Source organism: Physeter macrocephalus, chromosome 15 (genome assembly GCF_002837175.3).
Source record: "Physeter macrocephalus isolate SW-GA chromosome 15, ASM283717v5, whole genome shotgun sequence".
In the NCBI taxonomy this organism is placed as follows: Eukaryota; Metazoa; Chordata; class Mammalia; order Artiodactyla; family Physeteridae; genus Physeter; species Physeter macrocephalus.
Window position 1 is genome coordinate 76,568,653 of NC_041228.1, and position 17,214 is coordinate 76,585,866.

General features: G+C 44.3%; 1 protein-coding gene and 1 non-coding gene across 2 annotated transcripts; both read left to right on the forward strand.

The window, feature by feature from the left end:
* Positions 1–2,158: 2,158 nt before the first annotated feature.
* RPS20 (ribosomal protein S20) lies at positions 2,159–3,306 on the forward strand. Its single transcript, XM_007102630.4, has 4 exons — positions 2,159–2,309; positions 2,479–2,578; positions 2,863–2,936; positions 3,088–3,306. The coding sequence occupies exons 1-4, from the start codon at positions 2,307–2,309 to the stop codon at positions 3,268–3,270; spliced, it is 360 nt and encodes a 119-aa protein (XP_007102692.1). The 5' UTR covers positions 2,159–2,306; the 3' UTR covers positions 3,271–3,306.
* Positions 2,730–2,796, forward strand: LOC112065860 (small nucleolar RNA U54). The gene has a single exon (XR_002892278.1). It is a non-coding gene; the product is annotated as a small nucleolar RNA U54 (small nucleolar RNA).
* Positions 3,307–17,214: the final 13,908 nt, after the last annotated feature.

Genomic DNA, 17,214 nt, shown 5'->3' on the forward strand with positions numbered 1-17,214 from the left:
CTGAGACTGAGAAATCCGGGTCTAGAAGCATGTACCTCATGGCACTGTTTGTAAGAGTGAAGCGGGGAAAACACCTTAAGTGTCTAAAAACAGAGGACCAGTTCAATAAATCATGAATGACCCATCCATACAGTACAGTCATTAAAAGGAATGTTGCAGAAGCATATTTATTGTGCAAAATATTCTGTGGATAAAGCTTACCAAACTGTATATACAGTATAAGCCCACATTTTAAAGGGATAAGTATGTATCTGAAAGTGTAAACAGGTGGTCTATCTCTGGATGTGGGATTCTGTATTTTATTCTTCTTTTGTGCTTATTGTTAATTTTTAATTTTTCTCCAATGAATATCTCACATCTAATGTTAGAATGTTACATTTTTAATTGAAATCTGGGGACTACCACAGTTGATAACTTTCAAGACGGAAATATGACAAAATGTTTTAAATGAAATCTTATAAACTTCAAAATAGTCATCTTTTCATTGCATTTGTCTAATATCTCAACCAGCTGTTTCCTTAGTACTGGTCACAGCAATCATTTTTCCCATAAATGTTGGGCCATATCTTGCCTTTTACTATGCTCAAGTTCTTTTTCTATAATCAAGGAAACCTAAGAACAGATGTACCAGATTTGTTATTGAAAAAAACCCACAAATGTACTTCTCAAGCACTCCACCATTGAATTTCTGGCTGTCTTTTGAGCACTGATAAAACTTGAATGCTACTCGAGTAAGCTTTCTCTGAAGATTCATACTCGGTATTATGCAGCGGTGGTTGATAGCCGCCCAGGGAGCTCGGGCAACTGCATTTTTGTCTGTTTGGGGCTGGTAGCCACGCCAAGACGTGAAAGCCCTAAGTTTTGAAGTCTCATTTAGGTTACAACTAGTAAAACAAGAATGCTGGTTTTCAGACTTTCTGCTGCAAATTCTACTAATAATAGTATTTACAGCCAATGCATGACATTTTAAAATAACTGAACTGGAAACTATCCGAATTTTGACATTTAAGTTATTTGTTAAACGGAAGCAAAATCTAGTAGATATTCTTTGTGAGCCGAAGAAAGCCAGGTATTAGCTGTGCCCGATGATCACCAAATAAGTAAGTCACTGGTATTATTTGATAACACATTTTAAGTATAATTCCCCTCCAAGGAACAGAAGTGACAGGCTCAAGAAAGGCCCCTAATTGGAGGGGTCAGATCTGTGGGGCTGAGCAAATACCTCTTCTGCCCTCAGGTTCACCTGTAAAACAATACGACGTTCTTTACTCTTGCTTCCGCCCCGTATCAAAACCCAACTCACCTATTTCGTCCAACGTAACCACTCCGTCATCTTTAAGAATATGCGTCCTCCTCATCTCTCCTGGCCACCCAGGTCAGCTGCCCGCTCTCGGTCTGTCCACTGTACTTTGTCCTAGTATTAGGGAGTATAAGGGAGGTCCTCAAGGGTCTCATCCAACATCACTTTATCCGGACAGAGAGGAGAGAACACGCTTTCGAATTAGGCGGAGAGCCGGGGTCTCCAGGCGGGGCCTGGGTTGCACGACACACCCCGGGGTAGGCGCGGCAGCCCGGCGTGCTCGCCCTCGCGTCCCGGGAGGGGGAAGAACCACGCTCAGGTGCTTTTCAGAAACAGACCGGCACATGCTTCTGCCGGTCTGGGAAGCCAGAAGATGAAATACCGCGAAGGAATGTTCCAGGCTATGAAAAATAACTGCTAATTTAAAGAATAAAAACTGACCCAGGTTATCAGTCATTTCCCCTAATATCCACGTGAGTTAACTCAGGAAAGTTACCCGTTTGCTTAGAGCACGAGTGATTCGGTTTGTACGGGAAGAAGCTTTGCAGGGTAGAAGCCACAAGCACAGGAGTCGTTCTGACTCCGCAGAGGCCGGCGGTCGGCGCACCAGGACGGAGGAGTTGGTGGAGTTTTAGGCCAGGTCGCAGTCTCCCCATCATCCCCGCCAGGTGCCCTGAGGACCGCGGCGCCGCCCCACCCTACGGCGCTCTGACTCCGCCGGGCCGGTAGGGGGCGCGCGCGGCCGCATCTGGACGCCCCTCTGCTCGCGCCGCCGCCTTCGAGCCCGCCAGGCGATTCCTCTTCCGGGGCAGCGCGGAGGGGCGTGCGGGACCCGGATGCAGACGCGAGCGCGGCTATATAAGGGCCCGGCAGGCCGCACGCGTGCCTCTTGGAGGAAGACGCGGTAGCAACTGCCGCGGAGCCTCGGGTGTTTCGCTCCCGCTCCTGACTCACCGCTGTTCGCTCTCGCGGAGGAACAAGTCGGTCAGGAAGCCGCACCGCAGCCATGGTGAGTCGGGGACGTCCCGGTCGGGTCTCGGGGGGTGAGCGCGGGGGCTGCCGGGCTGGCGGGAGGAGACGGGACTCGCTTGCCCGGGGAAGGGGGCTGGTGAGCGCGCTCGTCCCCGGGAGGTGACAGGCTGCCTCCGAGGTGCCTCTTCTCACCTGTGGGACAACAGGCTTTTAAGGACACCGGAAAGACTCCCGTGGAGCCCGAGGTGGCGATCCACCGGATTAGGATCACTCTCACCAGCCGCAACGTGAAGTCGCTGGAGAAGGGTCAGTGCGGTGGCTCCGGGGGGGCGGGAACGGACTCGGGGCGGGAGCGGCGGCGAGCTGGGCTTGTGAGGCTCGCGGCGGCGAGGCGCGTCGCCCGAGGAGGCCGAGCAAGGACGGCTCCTCGGCGTGGACCGCGCCCTCCCCCCGCCGTTGGCGATGAGGAGATGCTTATTGGGTTGAGTTCCGGTGATAGTCGCGTACGCTATTCTGAGCCGGCGGCCTTGGGGGCCGGTGAGGCCGCCCCCGTCGTGAGCGAGGGCCCAGACGCTTTTCCCCGCTTGCAGTGTGTGCCGACCTGATCAGAGGCGCGAAGGAGAAGAATCTCAAGGTGAAGGGGCCGGTGCGGATGCCCACCAAGGTGAGGGCCTTGGCGCTCCGGGGCGCGGGGGGCCGCCGGGCGGCTTCGGGCCGAGCGCGCAGCCCTGCTGCTCGGAGCGCCCCGCCGGGAGGTTGGGGAGCGCGGCGCGCCAGCAGCCTGGGTGCCTGGTGTCCTCTGTTTTCCGCTGCAGACCCTGAGAATAACGACGAGGAAAACCCCCTGCGGGGAAGGGTCTAAGACTTGGGACCGCTTCCAGATGAGGATCCACAAGCGCCTCATTGACCTGCACAGCCCTTCCGAGATCGTCAAGCAGATCACTTCCATCAGCATTGAGCCCGGAGTCGAGGTGGAAGTCACCATTGCAGATGCTTGAGCCAGCGGCTCTAATAAATTGATAATCGGCCGTTAAGCTTCGTGGGCTCTCATTCCTGACCCTGACGGGCCTTAGGGAGGGAGTCGTGCTCCGGAATCCCTTCCACCTTGTAAGCAGGGTGACCGGAAGTAGGTGGGTAGCCTGGGTTCTGCTCTTCCTCGTAGCGCCTTGCAGGGCCCGCAGAGTCAGTTTGCACGGGACGTTGTTGGAACGCCGAACTGCATTAGCTACAGAAGGTGTGAGACCTTGCGTTGGTGGTGAGTACGTGCAGCTCTGGCCGCCTGTGGGAGCCCTCCCGGCAACACGTGTCCGCGTTCTACTCTGGAAGACCTGACGATAGATCCGGGGTACTGTCGGAAGTTTCTGGGGCGGTTCTCGGTGTACAGCCACGGTTAAGAGCACTGGAGGGCGAGTAGCTCAGGGAAGACAACACCTTAGGTTTCCAGCCCCGGCTCTGCCAGGTGGTCATGGCTCCTTTTAAATGTGGCAAATTTCAAAATGTTTTTGGAACTTTGTTAATAAGATTTATAGACGCCGGTGCTTTGATATTTTAGATTAGAAGAGAAACGATCCCAGTGCTTAGATTAACGTTAGGTTACATCTGTAGACGAGCTTTATGTAAACTCCTTGGAATTATCTTTCACTGAATGTATGTAGGTCCTTCAGTAGGAAGCTACATTCACGTGTAGTTTGGACATAGATATTAGCTTCATAAATTTAGGTCCAAAAAGCACATCACACAGGTCACGTTCCATTTATTCAGCCCCCCGTTGGCACAGTAGTGGATGACACTGCTTAACTCCTGGGTTCTGCTTATGCATTACATCTTGAATATTCCCGTTGTGTAGACATAGGAACTGGTTTTGAGGTTAAACTTGCCTGGTGTCCTAGACTTAATAGCATAGCTGAGATTTCAGTGGGCCGATGGGTTGAGAATCCATCTTGATGTTCCATTAAAAGTATTAAATTTTTGCTATTTATAATTTGGTGGACTTGCTAAATACGTGTTCTTCTGTTAGAGAAAATTGCAAGAAGTATCTCTGACAGGTATATACGCATTTTACAAATAATAAAATTCTCCTCAGAAAATGTCCTCGCATCTGCTACCCTTAGTAGAATCACAGTAATGAGATTCCCGCCTTTCCTCTGGGCTGGGGCCTAGTCCACTTTGGACTGCCTTGTCCACTGACTTCAGTTACCATCTGTGTGGTGTTCAGATTTCTGTATACGTCTGGCTGTGTGCCAGGCACCAGCGCCTCAGTGCCCAGAGACCCTCCTGTTCGTTCTGTGTTTTCTCTCCCAGTGCGTGGCCACCACGTGCCACACAGCTGTTCAGACATGGCACTTCTCATCCCTTAACCCTCCCCCTACTGTTCTTTCTAACATCCAGGTCCTTTTGATTCTAATTTTTTCTCTTAGCAGGTCTCCACAAAACACAGGATTTTGAAAAGGGATTTCAGTGGCGTAGAATCTGGAAAGAACTATGCTAAGGTTAACCATTTGTAACATCATTAAGCCAGATCATCAACTTTTAATTAAACTAATAAGCTTGGGGAAACAGGAAGAATTGAAGGTTTCATTGTAACTGTCCTATAGACATTGGGCTGTAAAGACTGCAGTAAAAGTTAGACAGGAGGAGTCTGGTTCGGTTCCTGAGGCCAGCGGCGATCCATTCTCCTTTACTAGAGAAGCTGGTGTTCTCAGTTTAACTCTAGAAGTTGGGAAGAAAATAATCAGTCTGGCAGTGAAACTAACTAACTAACTTGTCCTCTAGCCCAATTTTCAGGATTCTTTGCACTAGAAGTGCAAAGAGAGCTGTTATGGTAGCGGTTAAGATCATTTTAAAATTCAAGTACCTGGTAATGTGTGGTCCCTAGATGGAAATTCCAACAAACTTGTTTCAGTACTCTTTATAAGTGTATTGCAACTCAGAAGTCTTTGGAATATGTGATCAATATCCTGAGAACTGGTTTGTAAAAAGATCTCAGTTCTGTGAAAACTAAGCCACTTACGGCTAAAGAGTAGATTATTGTGCAAAATACGCCGTCATAAGTCAGAAGGTATTGAAAGAACAGCCTAAAGGCTTTCATACAGTTCTGAAGTTTAGCCGGATGGCAGGCCAAAGTGACTGATGCTTCACAAATTGTAATTTATCACACTCAAATAATTGGAGTTGTATTTAAGCTGTAAGCAATACTTAGGGCCTGTAATACAGCTAAAATACGGCACTTAAGAATTGGGGAACTGCTATTATCTTCAGTCCCTTAAACATTCAAAATGCCTGCTTGCAAATAAAACTCCTGCAGGGCCTCCAAGTGTTACTAGTAACAAACCAAAGTAAAGGTAGTTTACATAGTGGTAATGATGCCAGTGATGCTGCGTCGTAGGCCAGCTTGTATGGGTTAGGGAGGGAGAGGAAGGTTGAAAATGGGAGGCCTCTGCGGTCCTTACCTCATTCCCTTTAGGGTCACAGAGTACTTCTCTGCTACACACGGTGGCTACACGTAACGCGGCAGGAACATGAGGCTGTGTGTTGCTCGATCAGATTTTTTCACCTGACATCCATCCCTAAGTATGTATGTTCAGGATCTGGGATGTCAAGTGAATGGGCAGGAGTGTAGAATTCTTGGCCATGCTGTCGAATCTGTTCCACACTTAATTGCCTGGCTATGTGGGCTTGATAAGATACCTCTTGGAGCCTCAGTTCTCATGTGCAAAATGAAGGTACTTGTATCTATCTCAGGGGCGTGTTGGGTGTTCCTTTGTCTCTCTGGGAGACATTTTCCAACAAAACCAAGACTGGTTTGCTAAGTGTGTAGATTTGTCCCACGGGGACCTTGATTCCCACAGGGTACGTGGTACACTGCTGACCAGTGGTATTGGTCAGATTACTTACAAGGGCATTTTGAGAAGTGTACTTGAATCCCCAGGGGCCTGGCCTTTCTAACTGCATCCTTCTTCACCAAAAAAGTGACTAAGCTGGTCTAACTCTACTGGAGAACCTGGCAGAGCCAAAATTTCAACCTTTTGAAAGTAAGAGGAGCTAAGTTAGTTTTTCCTTCATTCTCTGAACAGTATATTTCACTTTCTTACCAAATTAAATTTCCAGAATGAAAGAACTTGATTCTTCTGTACATTCTGTCCTATAAAATGCTTTTCTTTCTTTATATAGAACCCATCCCAAAAGGTATTATTAATACTATATTCAGAACTTTGCATGTGCATATAGTGTATGTGATTTTTATCTATCTCCTCTTAGCTATATAAAATCTATATCTCCTTTTTAAAAATACAAATGAGACAATACTAAACATTCTGTAAATTATTTTTGTCTTTATGTATCTGGGAGATGTTTCTATATCTGCACATACCTCATTTCTTTCAGTACACACACACACATACATACATATATATACATACAGCACATTTTTTTATCCATTTATCCCTTGATGGACATTTGGCTTGCTTCCACCTCGTGACTTGTGAATAATGCTGCAGTGAACACAGGAGTACTAATATCTCTTCAAGATCCTTTCAGGTCTTTCGGATATATACCCAGGAGTGGGATTGCTGGATCATAGGGTATAACTGTATTTTTTTATTTTTTGAGAAACATTAATGTTTTCCTTAGTGGCTGTACCATTTTACATTCCCACGAAGGGTTCCAATATCTCCACGTTGTCATCAGCACTTATTTTCTGGATTTTTGATAGTAACCACCCTAATGGGTGTGAGGTGATAGCACATTATGTTTTTTTTGTTTAACCTTTTAAACATGGCAGAGTATTCAATATTGAAATATAAAGAAGCTGGTTTTTAATTGCATTTCCAGTTTATACATTGAGTATTATATCTTGGAGCCTACCAAATTTTTCCTGCCAAAAATTTTTTCTTTTGCTATAGATTTCTAATTTCATTCCACTGCAGTAATTTTGTGTCCATTTCTTTCCTCAAATTTAGAAATGTTGTGGCTATTGTTTCTTCAAGTAAGCTCTCTGCCCCTCTCTCTCTTCTCCTGGAACTCCTATACTTATTGCACTGGTCTGCTTGATGGTGTCCCAGAGTCCCCAGGCTCTTTTCACTTTTTCTTTATTCTTTTTGCTCCTCTAACAGATCAATTTCAAATGACCTGTCTTCAGGTTTGGTGATTCTTCCTTCTGCTTAATCAAGCAGTCAAGACTGCCACTAAATACCTCTATTGAAATTGTCAGTTCAGTTTGTGTATTCTTCAGCTCCAGAATTTCTGTTTGGTTCATTTTATAGTTTCTCTCTGTTGATATTTCTCACTTTGTTCATGCATCATTTTCCTGATTTTCTTTAGTTGTCTATCTGTGCTCTCTTTTAGCTTATCGACCACCTTTTATTTTGAATTATTTGGTAAATCATAGATCTCTCCTTCTCTAGGGTTGGCTTCTGGAGATTTATCCTGATCAGTGGGTTGGGCTGTGTTTCCCTTTTCTTTGTATGCCATGTGATCTTTTATTGGGAATTGGGCATTTGGAAAAACAGCCACCTCTCCCAGTCTCTATGGACTGGCCTCGTATGGGGGAAGTCATCTCAGCTAGAGATTTGGGGGACCTCTCAAACCTTTCCTGGGGATGCATCTTCTCTGGGCTTGTGTGTATGATTTCCTAGTTAGACTTGCCACTGTTTTCTTCTCAGGAGCCTGCAATCTCTTGCTCCCTCTGGTGTCTGTCTGTGGTACTGCATTCCCCATGGTATAACTTGGACAGAACATGACTTTGTTCTCAAGGGCCCCCCCAACCTGGCATCCAAAATCTACTTCCTTCCCATCAGTGCCCTGAGTCAGAGAGACGGAAACGAGTCCCTTAGGCAGCCCCTCAAAAAGCCAGAACTTTGGGCTCATGTGTCACTCTTTTTTCCCTCCCAGGAGAGAAGCTGGGAGTTCTCTTCTGGTCTTCTGTCCTCACTGGGGCAGTGGGAGGGACAAGGGCAGGCAAAATGCGAGGAACGTTCTTACATCCTGTGATGTGGCTCTTCTTGGCTTTGTGCTCACCTGGTGCTGCACCCTCTTACCTGGTTTCTGGAGTTCTCACAAGGACACTGGTCTGTGTATCCCTGCTAGGTTGATGTCTCTGTGTGGGAATGAGGGTCTGGGGCTTCCTATTCCTCTGTCTCGCTGACGTCACTCTAAGGACTCTTGCTGAAATATAATCAAATATTGTTACCACTAAAAATAGCAATAATCTCAATATTCTTAAATATCCGGTAGTAGTCAAATTTCCTTGAGTGGTTTTATTGCGTATTTATTTGAATAGGGATCTAACTGGTTGATGTGTTTCTCAAATTTCTTTCAATCTAGTGGTTCCCCTTCCATCTAAGGAATCATTTAAATACACACAGGCCTCACCTTGCATGGGACCAGAGAAGATAAACACGCAAGCCGAGAACATGCTAAATGGTCATGTTTAGTATTGTCTCATTTGTATTTTTAATCAATAGGAAAAAATTATGATTGTTCTGTGCCTATAAAATTTTACAAAATATTAAGTCTTTTGCTTTCAGTTATAACTGTAAAGGGAAATGTAAAATAGAACTGATATTTAATATACTATCATCTAAAACATTAGTAGTATTGAGAATTAAAGTATTCTATGTCTGTTAAAAAAAAAAAAAAAAAACAAAACCCCAAACTTCATCAATAGTAGTTTGAACAGTGGTTGCCTTCTCATCACATAACTTACAAGCATTTTTTTTCTATGCCTTGGTGAGTTGTCATATTTCTATCTTTGGTCATTAAATATTTCTAGATTCTTTTTAATGTGTAGCTTTTTAATGGTATCCCTCCTCTGGGACATCATCGTCCTCATCACAACAGCTTTCCTTATTCATCTCAGTAAGTCTGTCTTCACAAAGTCCCTTTGGCTGCATCTCTGAGCCTCTCAATGTTGCACTGTCAACATGCCCATGGTCAACTGTTTGTTCCATAACCGCATTTACATTTGATTCAAACTTCACTTCCATCGTTCTCACGCTTTGTTTCTTTGCCGAGCTTTTGTCTTTGTTGGCCAATTTCCTGTTCTAGCTCTCCATTTTTGTAAAATGTCCCATGGGTTTATTGCTGGGAGACACGGCAGCAACACAGCTACATGCTTTGTTGTCTTTGCTGCCTCTGTGAAGATTGAATAACAGATGCATGGTGACCAGTCACTAGACTTTGAAAGAAATGACATTGCTATGTGTGTGTTATTGACTCGGTGAATTGTGGACTGAAGAGCTAGCCACAGAGTTTATCCTCTGTGCAATTATTTACAAATGATATACTATGGTAGCTGTTACAGGAACTGTGTTGGTGGGGACTGGTGGTGTCTCCCTCAGCTGTAATAACTAAAGCTTGCGCTTACCAGAACCTTGCAAAGCAAAGACAGCCTGCACTTGTCTTAGAATCATCTCATTTCTTGGGGGCAGTTGTTTATTTACTTTGGCTTTTCCTTTTGAAACTATGGGGATCTTTGTTTTCTTTTATTCATAATTAAGAATTATAATTAAGCCTTTCTTTCTGGTACTGGTCTGGATTTTCCCTCTTATGTAGATGGACCTGGTTGTCTGGTAGGCCTTTCTGCACCATTAGAAGGATTTCCATGGACTGGAATTCCCAGTAGGGTACACCGATAGGGAGTCAACTGCTCTACTGGGGGCCCTCACAACAGACACCACTTAAGTGGAGAGCAACAGTTGGTCACACTTGATGCTTTATCTCTTCCCAGACGTCATTCAACTTACAGATTCGTCCTCATCCAGGACACATCTCATTAGGAAGAGAGGTGGAGCAGCGTAGTGTGGGGCAGAGGCTCCTAAGCTAGGCTACCTGTCCTCAAAAATTGACTCTGCTCTTTTCTAGCTGAGGCTGTGAGTTATTTGTACTTTTGTATCTTAACTTTTCTCATCAATAAAATAAGAACAGTAGTAGAAAATGCCTCGTGGAATTGTTTGAAAATGACATGAGTTAATATTTTTAATGTACGTAGGACAGTGGTTGGCACAGAGTAAGAGCTATTTAAGTTTTTGAAAATGAATAGCTTTGAATTTCAAGAAATGAAACGGATCCGAAAGTATGGCCCCTTTAATTTCTTGTCTCCACATCTGGAACAGTTCCCTGAATACAAGGAGGTTTAAGAAAATTTTTTTTTCCCGATTAAAAGTCAACTAGGTTCAGTGGTGACTGCTTTTGCAGTTAAGTAGGCGGTTAATAAAAAGTAAATGTATAAGTTTGAAGGATTAAGTGTGTCCCTGACAGGCCACACAGGCATCGTAGTAGCAATTAAAATGAATTTCTCATACAGCCAGCGAAGAGAGGGAAGAGACACAGCAAAGGCAACTCAGTGACACTATTCCAAACATCTGTTTGCTTCTATTTTTGGTAGTCATTGCATTCTCACAGTACTTCAGTCAAAGCTGGAGGAAGGCAAGAACACTACCTATTTAAAGCCCAACAAAAAGACTATAATAAAATATTCAGCAAAAGTTCTAACACAGTTGTATTAAAGAACTATGGACATTGTCGTCCTGTGAGCACTTGTCAGGTGTTTTTAATCATTTGTTCACTTACGATTGAGCGTATTGTACATTATCAAGTCTCAAGTGTCTTCATTTCTAAAAGCATCAACACTGAGCAGGAATCTTTTTCAAGGACAAATCCCATAAAACTTTGCTTTAAAGAAAATGAGGGAAAACCCGCGAGAGCAAGAAGTGAACTGTCTTAAAACAGGAAGGAGAAATAAACCAGTTACACTAAAAATAGGAAGCCTCACCGATCGCAGTTCAGTCAGTTGTGGCCATGATGTCAGAAAATGATGTTGACTGACGCATGGTCCTTAAAGATGCTTTTTTTCATTTTTCCTTTGAAACTCTCAAACTTGCATAAAAGCTGCAAGAACAGTACAAAGAACATTTCGTCAACCATTTGGATAACAGCTATCAACGTGACACCATCAAATACTTCGGTGTGCATTTGCCCCCCCCACACAACCGGAATACAGCCACCAATATTCGGACGCTCACCTTGATCTCATCCTCGTGTCTCATTCAGGTGCCGGTTGTCCTAATCTTCCTCTTCAGAGCACAGTATCCAGACCAGAATCAGGCATCACACTGAGTTGAAGGCCTCTGGTATCGTTTAGCCCAGACCTGTTCCCGAGTCTCCCTTTCCTTCATGACCTTGGCACTTCAGGCTACAGGCATTGTAGTTGGGATGCCTGCCTTACCCTGCTCAGGCTGCAGCACCTCTCAGGACCGGTTCCTGCAAGTCGGCCCCCTCCTCCACCGAGGGCTTCCCGCCCGGCCGCGATGCCCTGGGCTGGGCCGCGAAGGAAGCTGCCACCACGCCCCGTCCACACGCTGCTGCAGCAGCAGGCCGCTGCCCTCCGCTCGCTCCCGGGGTGGAGGGTCACGCCCACGGCTGAGTTGCTCAGGGAGAGAGAGGGATAAAGAAAGGGGAAAGAAAAGAGAAGGAAGAGCCTTAAATAGTCTAGAGAAATTGGTATTTGTCTAAACGTGAACTGTAGCAGACAAAACTTCGAACCCGGTTGATGAAGTCGTTCCAAGCAGAATCTCAAATTTTAAACAAATACCTTTCCGTTTATGTCATGAATCTCAGGAATATTTTGAAGGGTTAAAAAGTGGTCATATTTGACTCTGATTATTCATTCGATCTTAAACATTTTATGTGTGTACCCCAAAATGATATTCAATCTCTTGCCCAAACTGAGAAATGAAATCGGTAAGTTATTGTAGGTTATTGTGAAATTTGGGTTTATATTCTGTAGTGATGTATTCAGGGTTCTCCAGAGAAATAGAAACGTATATATATAATATGAAATTTATTGAAATAAATATATCAAATTTATTGAAATGTATTATAAATTGTCTCATGTGATTATGGAGGCTGGCATGTCCCAAGATCTGCAGGGTGAGTCAGGGAGCAGAAGACCGGGAGGGCTGATGGTGTAGTTCCAGTCTGAGCCCAAAGGCCTGAGAACCAGGGGAATCGATGGTAAAGTTTTAGTCTGAAGACCAACAGGCTGGAGACCCAGGAAGAGCCAATGTTTCTGTTCACGTCTGAAGGCAGGAAAAATCCCTGTCGCAGCTCGAAGGCGGTCAAGCAGGAAGAGCCCCCTCCTGCTCCCAGGAGGGTCAGCCTTTGTGTTCTATGCAGGCCTTCAACTGACTGGATGAAGCCCACTCACATTAGGGAGTGCAATCTGCTTTACTGTCTACAGATTTCACTGTTAATCTCATCCAAAAACAACTTCACAGAAACACCCAGAATAATGTTTGGCCAAGTACCTGGGCACCTCGTGGCCTAGTCAAGTTGACACATAAAATCAGCCATCACAGACGGCAAACTGTGTGTTCCCACGGGAAGTCCTCCTGTGATCCCTGTAACTACTAGCCCATGCCTCCATCACTTCTTTTTTGTTGTTTTTTATACCTGTAACACAAAATTTAGCATCTTAACTTTTTTAAGTGTATGGTTCAGGCTGTTAAATATATTCACATTGCAATGAGGCAGATCTCTGCAAAACTGAAACACGATACCCATTAAACAACAGCTTCCTTTCCCCACCCCTCCCTCAATCCCGAGGCCACCACTCTGTTTCTCAGGGTCTGACTATGTTAGTTGCCTCAAAAGGGAAATCAAACAGTATTTGTCCTTTTGTGACTGGATTATTTCACTTAACACCCTCCAGGTTCATCCATGTTGTAGCATGTGACAGGATTTTCTTCCTATTTAAGGTTGAATTCTATTCCATTGTACCTATACCACATCTTTATCTGTTCATCGATGAATAAGCATTTAGGTTGTTTCCACCTCTTAGCTATTGTGAATATGCTGCTATGAACATGAGTGTGCAAATATCTCTTCAAGACCCTACTTTCAATTCTTTGGGATAAATATCCAGAGGTGGTGTTGCTGGACCCACGTGGTGTAGCATCACTTTTTTACCTGGGCTATTGCAGTGGCCTCCTCGCTGCTCTGTCTCCCTGCTTTCACTCTCGTCCCCACCCCCAGGTTCATTGTTTTTTCCATGAGTGTTAAAATTATTTTTTAAATATTTAAGACATCATGTCATTTTTCTGTTTCAACTTCTGTAATAGAGACTTCCAGTTTCTGCTTGGGAGGTACAGAACTAGAAAGAGAGTCACTCCCACCCTTACAGCAATAAGAAAAGCTAAAGTTCATGACTTCTCAAATTCATCAGGGAGCTGAAGTCTTAAGGCAACCAGCTAACCAAATCTGAGGAGAGACGGGTGTCTTCTGGCAGAAACAAGATGCGAGCACTTGCTTACCTGGGGCAGATACAGCTGCCACGAAGAATCGCACATTTTTCATCTTTTATAATTTCTATATTATTTATTTATTTGACTGCGCCGGGTCTTAGTTGCGGCACACAGGATCTTCGTTGCAGCATGTGGGATCATTTAATTGCGGCATGCGGACTTCTTAGTTGCAGCATGCATGCGGCATCTAGTTCCCCGACCAGGGGTCGAACACAGGACCCCTGCAATGGGAGCGCGGAGGCTTACCCACTGGACCGCCAGGGAAGTCCCCTTTCATCCTTTATGATTTCTATGTTTCAGAAATACCTCAATTAGAGAATGTTGCATTCAGAAAAATAATTTTACAGATAAAGTTTAATCCTTTAATTTCCAGAGCTTTTCTTTTATTCATTCTTGGTGGAACTCTTCTAAAATGTGCTATACTTTCCCCTGCTTTATTAAATAGAATATACCAATTATTTAGGCTTTATAGGCTAGGGGACCACTCTGTACCTCAGGTGCTAGAAGACCATCTGTCCTCAAGGGCCATTGCACCACGAGGGGCTCTTAAATTCACTTCAAGAGATGCTGCTGTAGCTGTTCTTCTCTTCTTTCAGAAAAGCTCCTCAAGGCTGTCTTTCCAGTGGCACAATGCCTACTGGAAAAGCTACTCTTTGGAAAGAATAAAGCCAAAGTTTAATTACCCTAGCTCTCAGATGGAAGGTACCAGTAGGCTGAGTAGGAATGGACTGGAACCCACCTAGGTCTCTGGTCGGTCTTGTACCCATATGATTGTATCACCTGCCCTTCCAAGGCTTTGAGAGCATGTATGAGGTGCTACACACCCACTAAACTCCAGAGAGTGTGCCCGCGCATCCAGATCTGGTTATAAGGCTTTCCTGGAATTCTTCATGACATTCTACCGTGAGCTCTTATTTGACAGAGAGCTCTTTGCTTAGGCGCTTTGGATCTCTAGACATCTATGGATGGACTCCAGTGAATTCACTTTGAAATTATAGACAAAATTTTGCATGTGCTTATGCCTGACTCTCTGGAAAGAAGATCCAGCAGTTTCATCAGATTCTCAGAAGGAATGAGATGGGCTGAGATGTTACCCCTCTTACTCCTCTAAGAAAAAGAAGTGATGAAGTGAGGTAATTAGTCTTCTGGACAGGCTCAGTCTGAGATGAGCATCTGGTATAAACAAACGGATAGAATAAATTGCCAGGGTTACCTCTATAGAATGAGCCCCTGAGGCACCCAAGTGTGTACATCACACTCAAGTTACAGGGCTCTCTATACCAGGTCCTGCACCTTGCGTTCCTTCACTTATGTGTCATAGACATCATTTTATTTTTGCTTAAAGAACTATTCTAATATTTAAAAAATAATCACATAAGATTCCATTGTATGGCTATACCACAATTTATTTATCTGGCACCCCACTGATAGATATTTAGATTTTTTATTCTAGTTATTTTGGGTCATAAACAATGCTGCCCTGCATATCTTTGTACATATAATTTTGCACAACATATAGCTGTGCCTTTTTACTCATTCCCTTCCAGTGCAGGATATCATGATTATCTTTTTTTAAGAGATACATTTATTTATTTATTTATTTATTTTTGGCTGAGTTGGGTCCTTGTTGCTGTGCGCAGGCTTCTCATTGCAGTGGCTTCTCTTGTTGCGGAGCCTGGGCTCTAGGCACGCGGGCGTCAGTAGCTGTGGCTCGTGGGCTCTAGAGAGCAGGCTCAGCAGTTGTGGCACTCGGGCTTAGTTGTTCCGCAGCATGTGGGATCTTCCCGGACAAGGGCTCGAACCCACGTCCCCTGCGTTGGCAGGCAGATTCTTAACCGCTCTGCCACCAGGGAAGCCCCTATGATTATCTTTTGAACATTTTCCTGAATGATAGGGGAAGGCTGTGTCTTTTAGTTTTGCTAGTTATTCTCTTAAATATTTTCATATATTTATGGATTATCTGTACTTGTTTCTCCGTGAAATGTATGTTAACATTTGCCACAATAAATGCAGTCTCTCTAGAGTGTTAAGTGTTATAAGTGCAAAGCCCAGAGTGTGAGGGGAATGGCCTCGGTTCACCAATGGATGTGTGATTCGATCCTGCTCTAGAACAAGTTATCCATGTTTCTGCTTTCTCATTTTGATTATTTTTTGCAGGATGTGTTAAGGACAGCTGGAAATCTGATAGAAAAGTTAACTGCCAAAAGAGTAACAGTGCACTGATGCACTAAGTAAAGATTTATTAATATCCAAAGTGATATTACAGGATATAATAGGAGCGGAGCAGATGAGGAGGTAAACAATTCCATAACATGACCCCAACTGGAGCTGACTATGAACCTTCTTAAGGAAATGCTCATAGCAATCATCATATTACTGGTTTTTTAAAGGTAAAGAATGCCTTGTTGTAACCATAGATCTCATTAGTATCTATAGAAAAATAGTTTTATGTCCTATAATGAAAACTTATAAAACTTCAAAAGGGTTGTGATTTTTAAATGCAAACTTTGAAGTTTTATTCCTTGAGTAATCTCCCTGCAGGTTTTTGGAAGTTGGTCTGTTTCTTTTAATACATACTTGATTCTTTAAGCGTATATTAAGAATTTGGCTCCACATGAGGAAGAGGGCTGAGCTCTGTGCTGAAGGCAATGCTTGGTAAATCATATGCTTTTCTGTAAATTTCAAGTAGCTATGATAAAATCATCGTTTCAATTCAATGAGTATTTGTTTTACTATCTACACAGCTCAAAGCTAGATGTTTCACTTAATTCAGATTTTAGAGTTTGCCAGGAGCCTGTTAGCATGTGAAATAAACGTCAGAATAAATTAGATTGTAGATAGGAGCAGCAGGTAGAGGGAGTAGAGGAAGTACCAAGGAGGAGGAGGAAAATAGGTGAAGTGTGAAGGAGTGTTCCAGGTAGAAGGACCAGCTCACAGCTGAGAAAGAGCATGGCATGGTGAAGGGACTGAGAGAAGTTAGGTGTGGATGAAATATCTAGTCTGGGCTTCATGTCAGGAGAGAGATAAGGCTGGCGAGGTAAGAAAAGTCAGGTCATGCAGGGGCTTTATGCTAAGGGATGTAGACTTTATTTTCCAGCAAAGGGTAGAACGTTGGAGGGTTTGGTCAGAGGCGTAAGGTGATGAAATACACTGTTAAGAATGAGAGGGAGAGAGAAGCCTGAAGGCTGGCAGACCATTTCAAGTGTCCAGCCAAGGCATGAATGCAGCTTGAACTAAAATAGAGGGACTGGGACTGGAGAAAGTTCTATTACTATGAGAATTTTCAGAAGGAAGACTCTACTGTAGTTGTGAATAGGTTGACTAGGAGGACGGGTAAATCGAGAGTGAGGCAGTGTCTTGAGCGTTGGATAGCTGACAGAGTGCTTACAGAGAACACTGAAGAAGGTTTGTAGGGCTGGATCTGACATGCTGAAGTGGCCGTGTGACATCCGTGTGCAGATACTTGGTAGATAGCTGGGCTGTAAAGATTAGGAGAGCGATCTGAGATGGAGAGGCAGACGTGGGAACTTCAGCACAAAGACAGTAGTTGTGACTAGAGAGATAGTTGAGATTGGCCCAGGGAACACGAGTCAAGTGAGACAAGATGGGCTGGAGGGGGCCCTGGAGAAGACACATCCTGAG

Bases quoted from the DNA above. Each gene is read 5' to 3' on its own strand.
- RPS20 (XM_007102630.4), top strand. The intron at 2,579-2,862 runs GTCAGTGCGGTG...CCCCGCTTGCAG, and splicing joins CGTGAAGTCGCTGGAGAAGG to TGTGTGCCGACCTGATCAGA. The intron at 2,937-3,087 runs GTGAGGGCCTTG...TTTCCGCTGCAG, and splicing joins CGGTGCGGATGCCCACCAAG to ACCCTGAGAATAACGACGAG.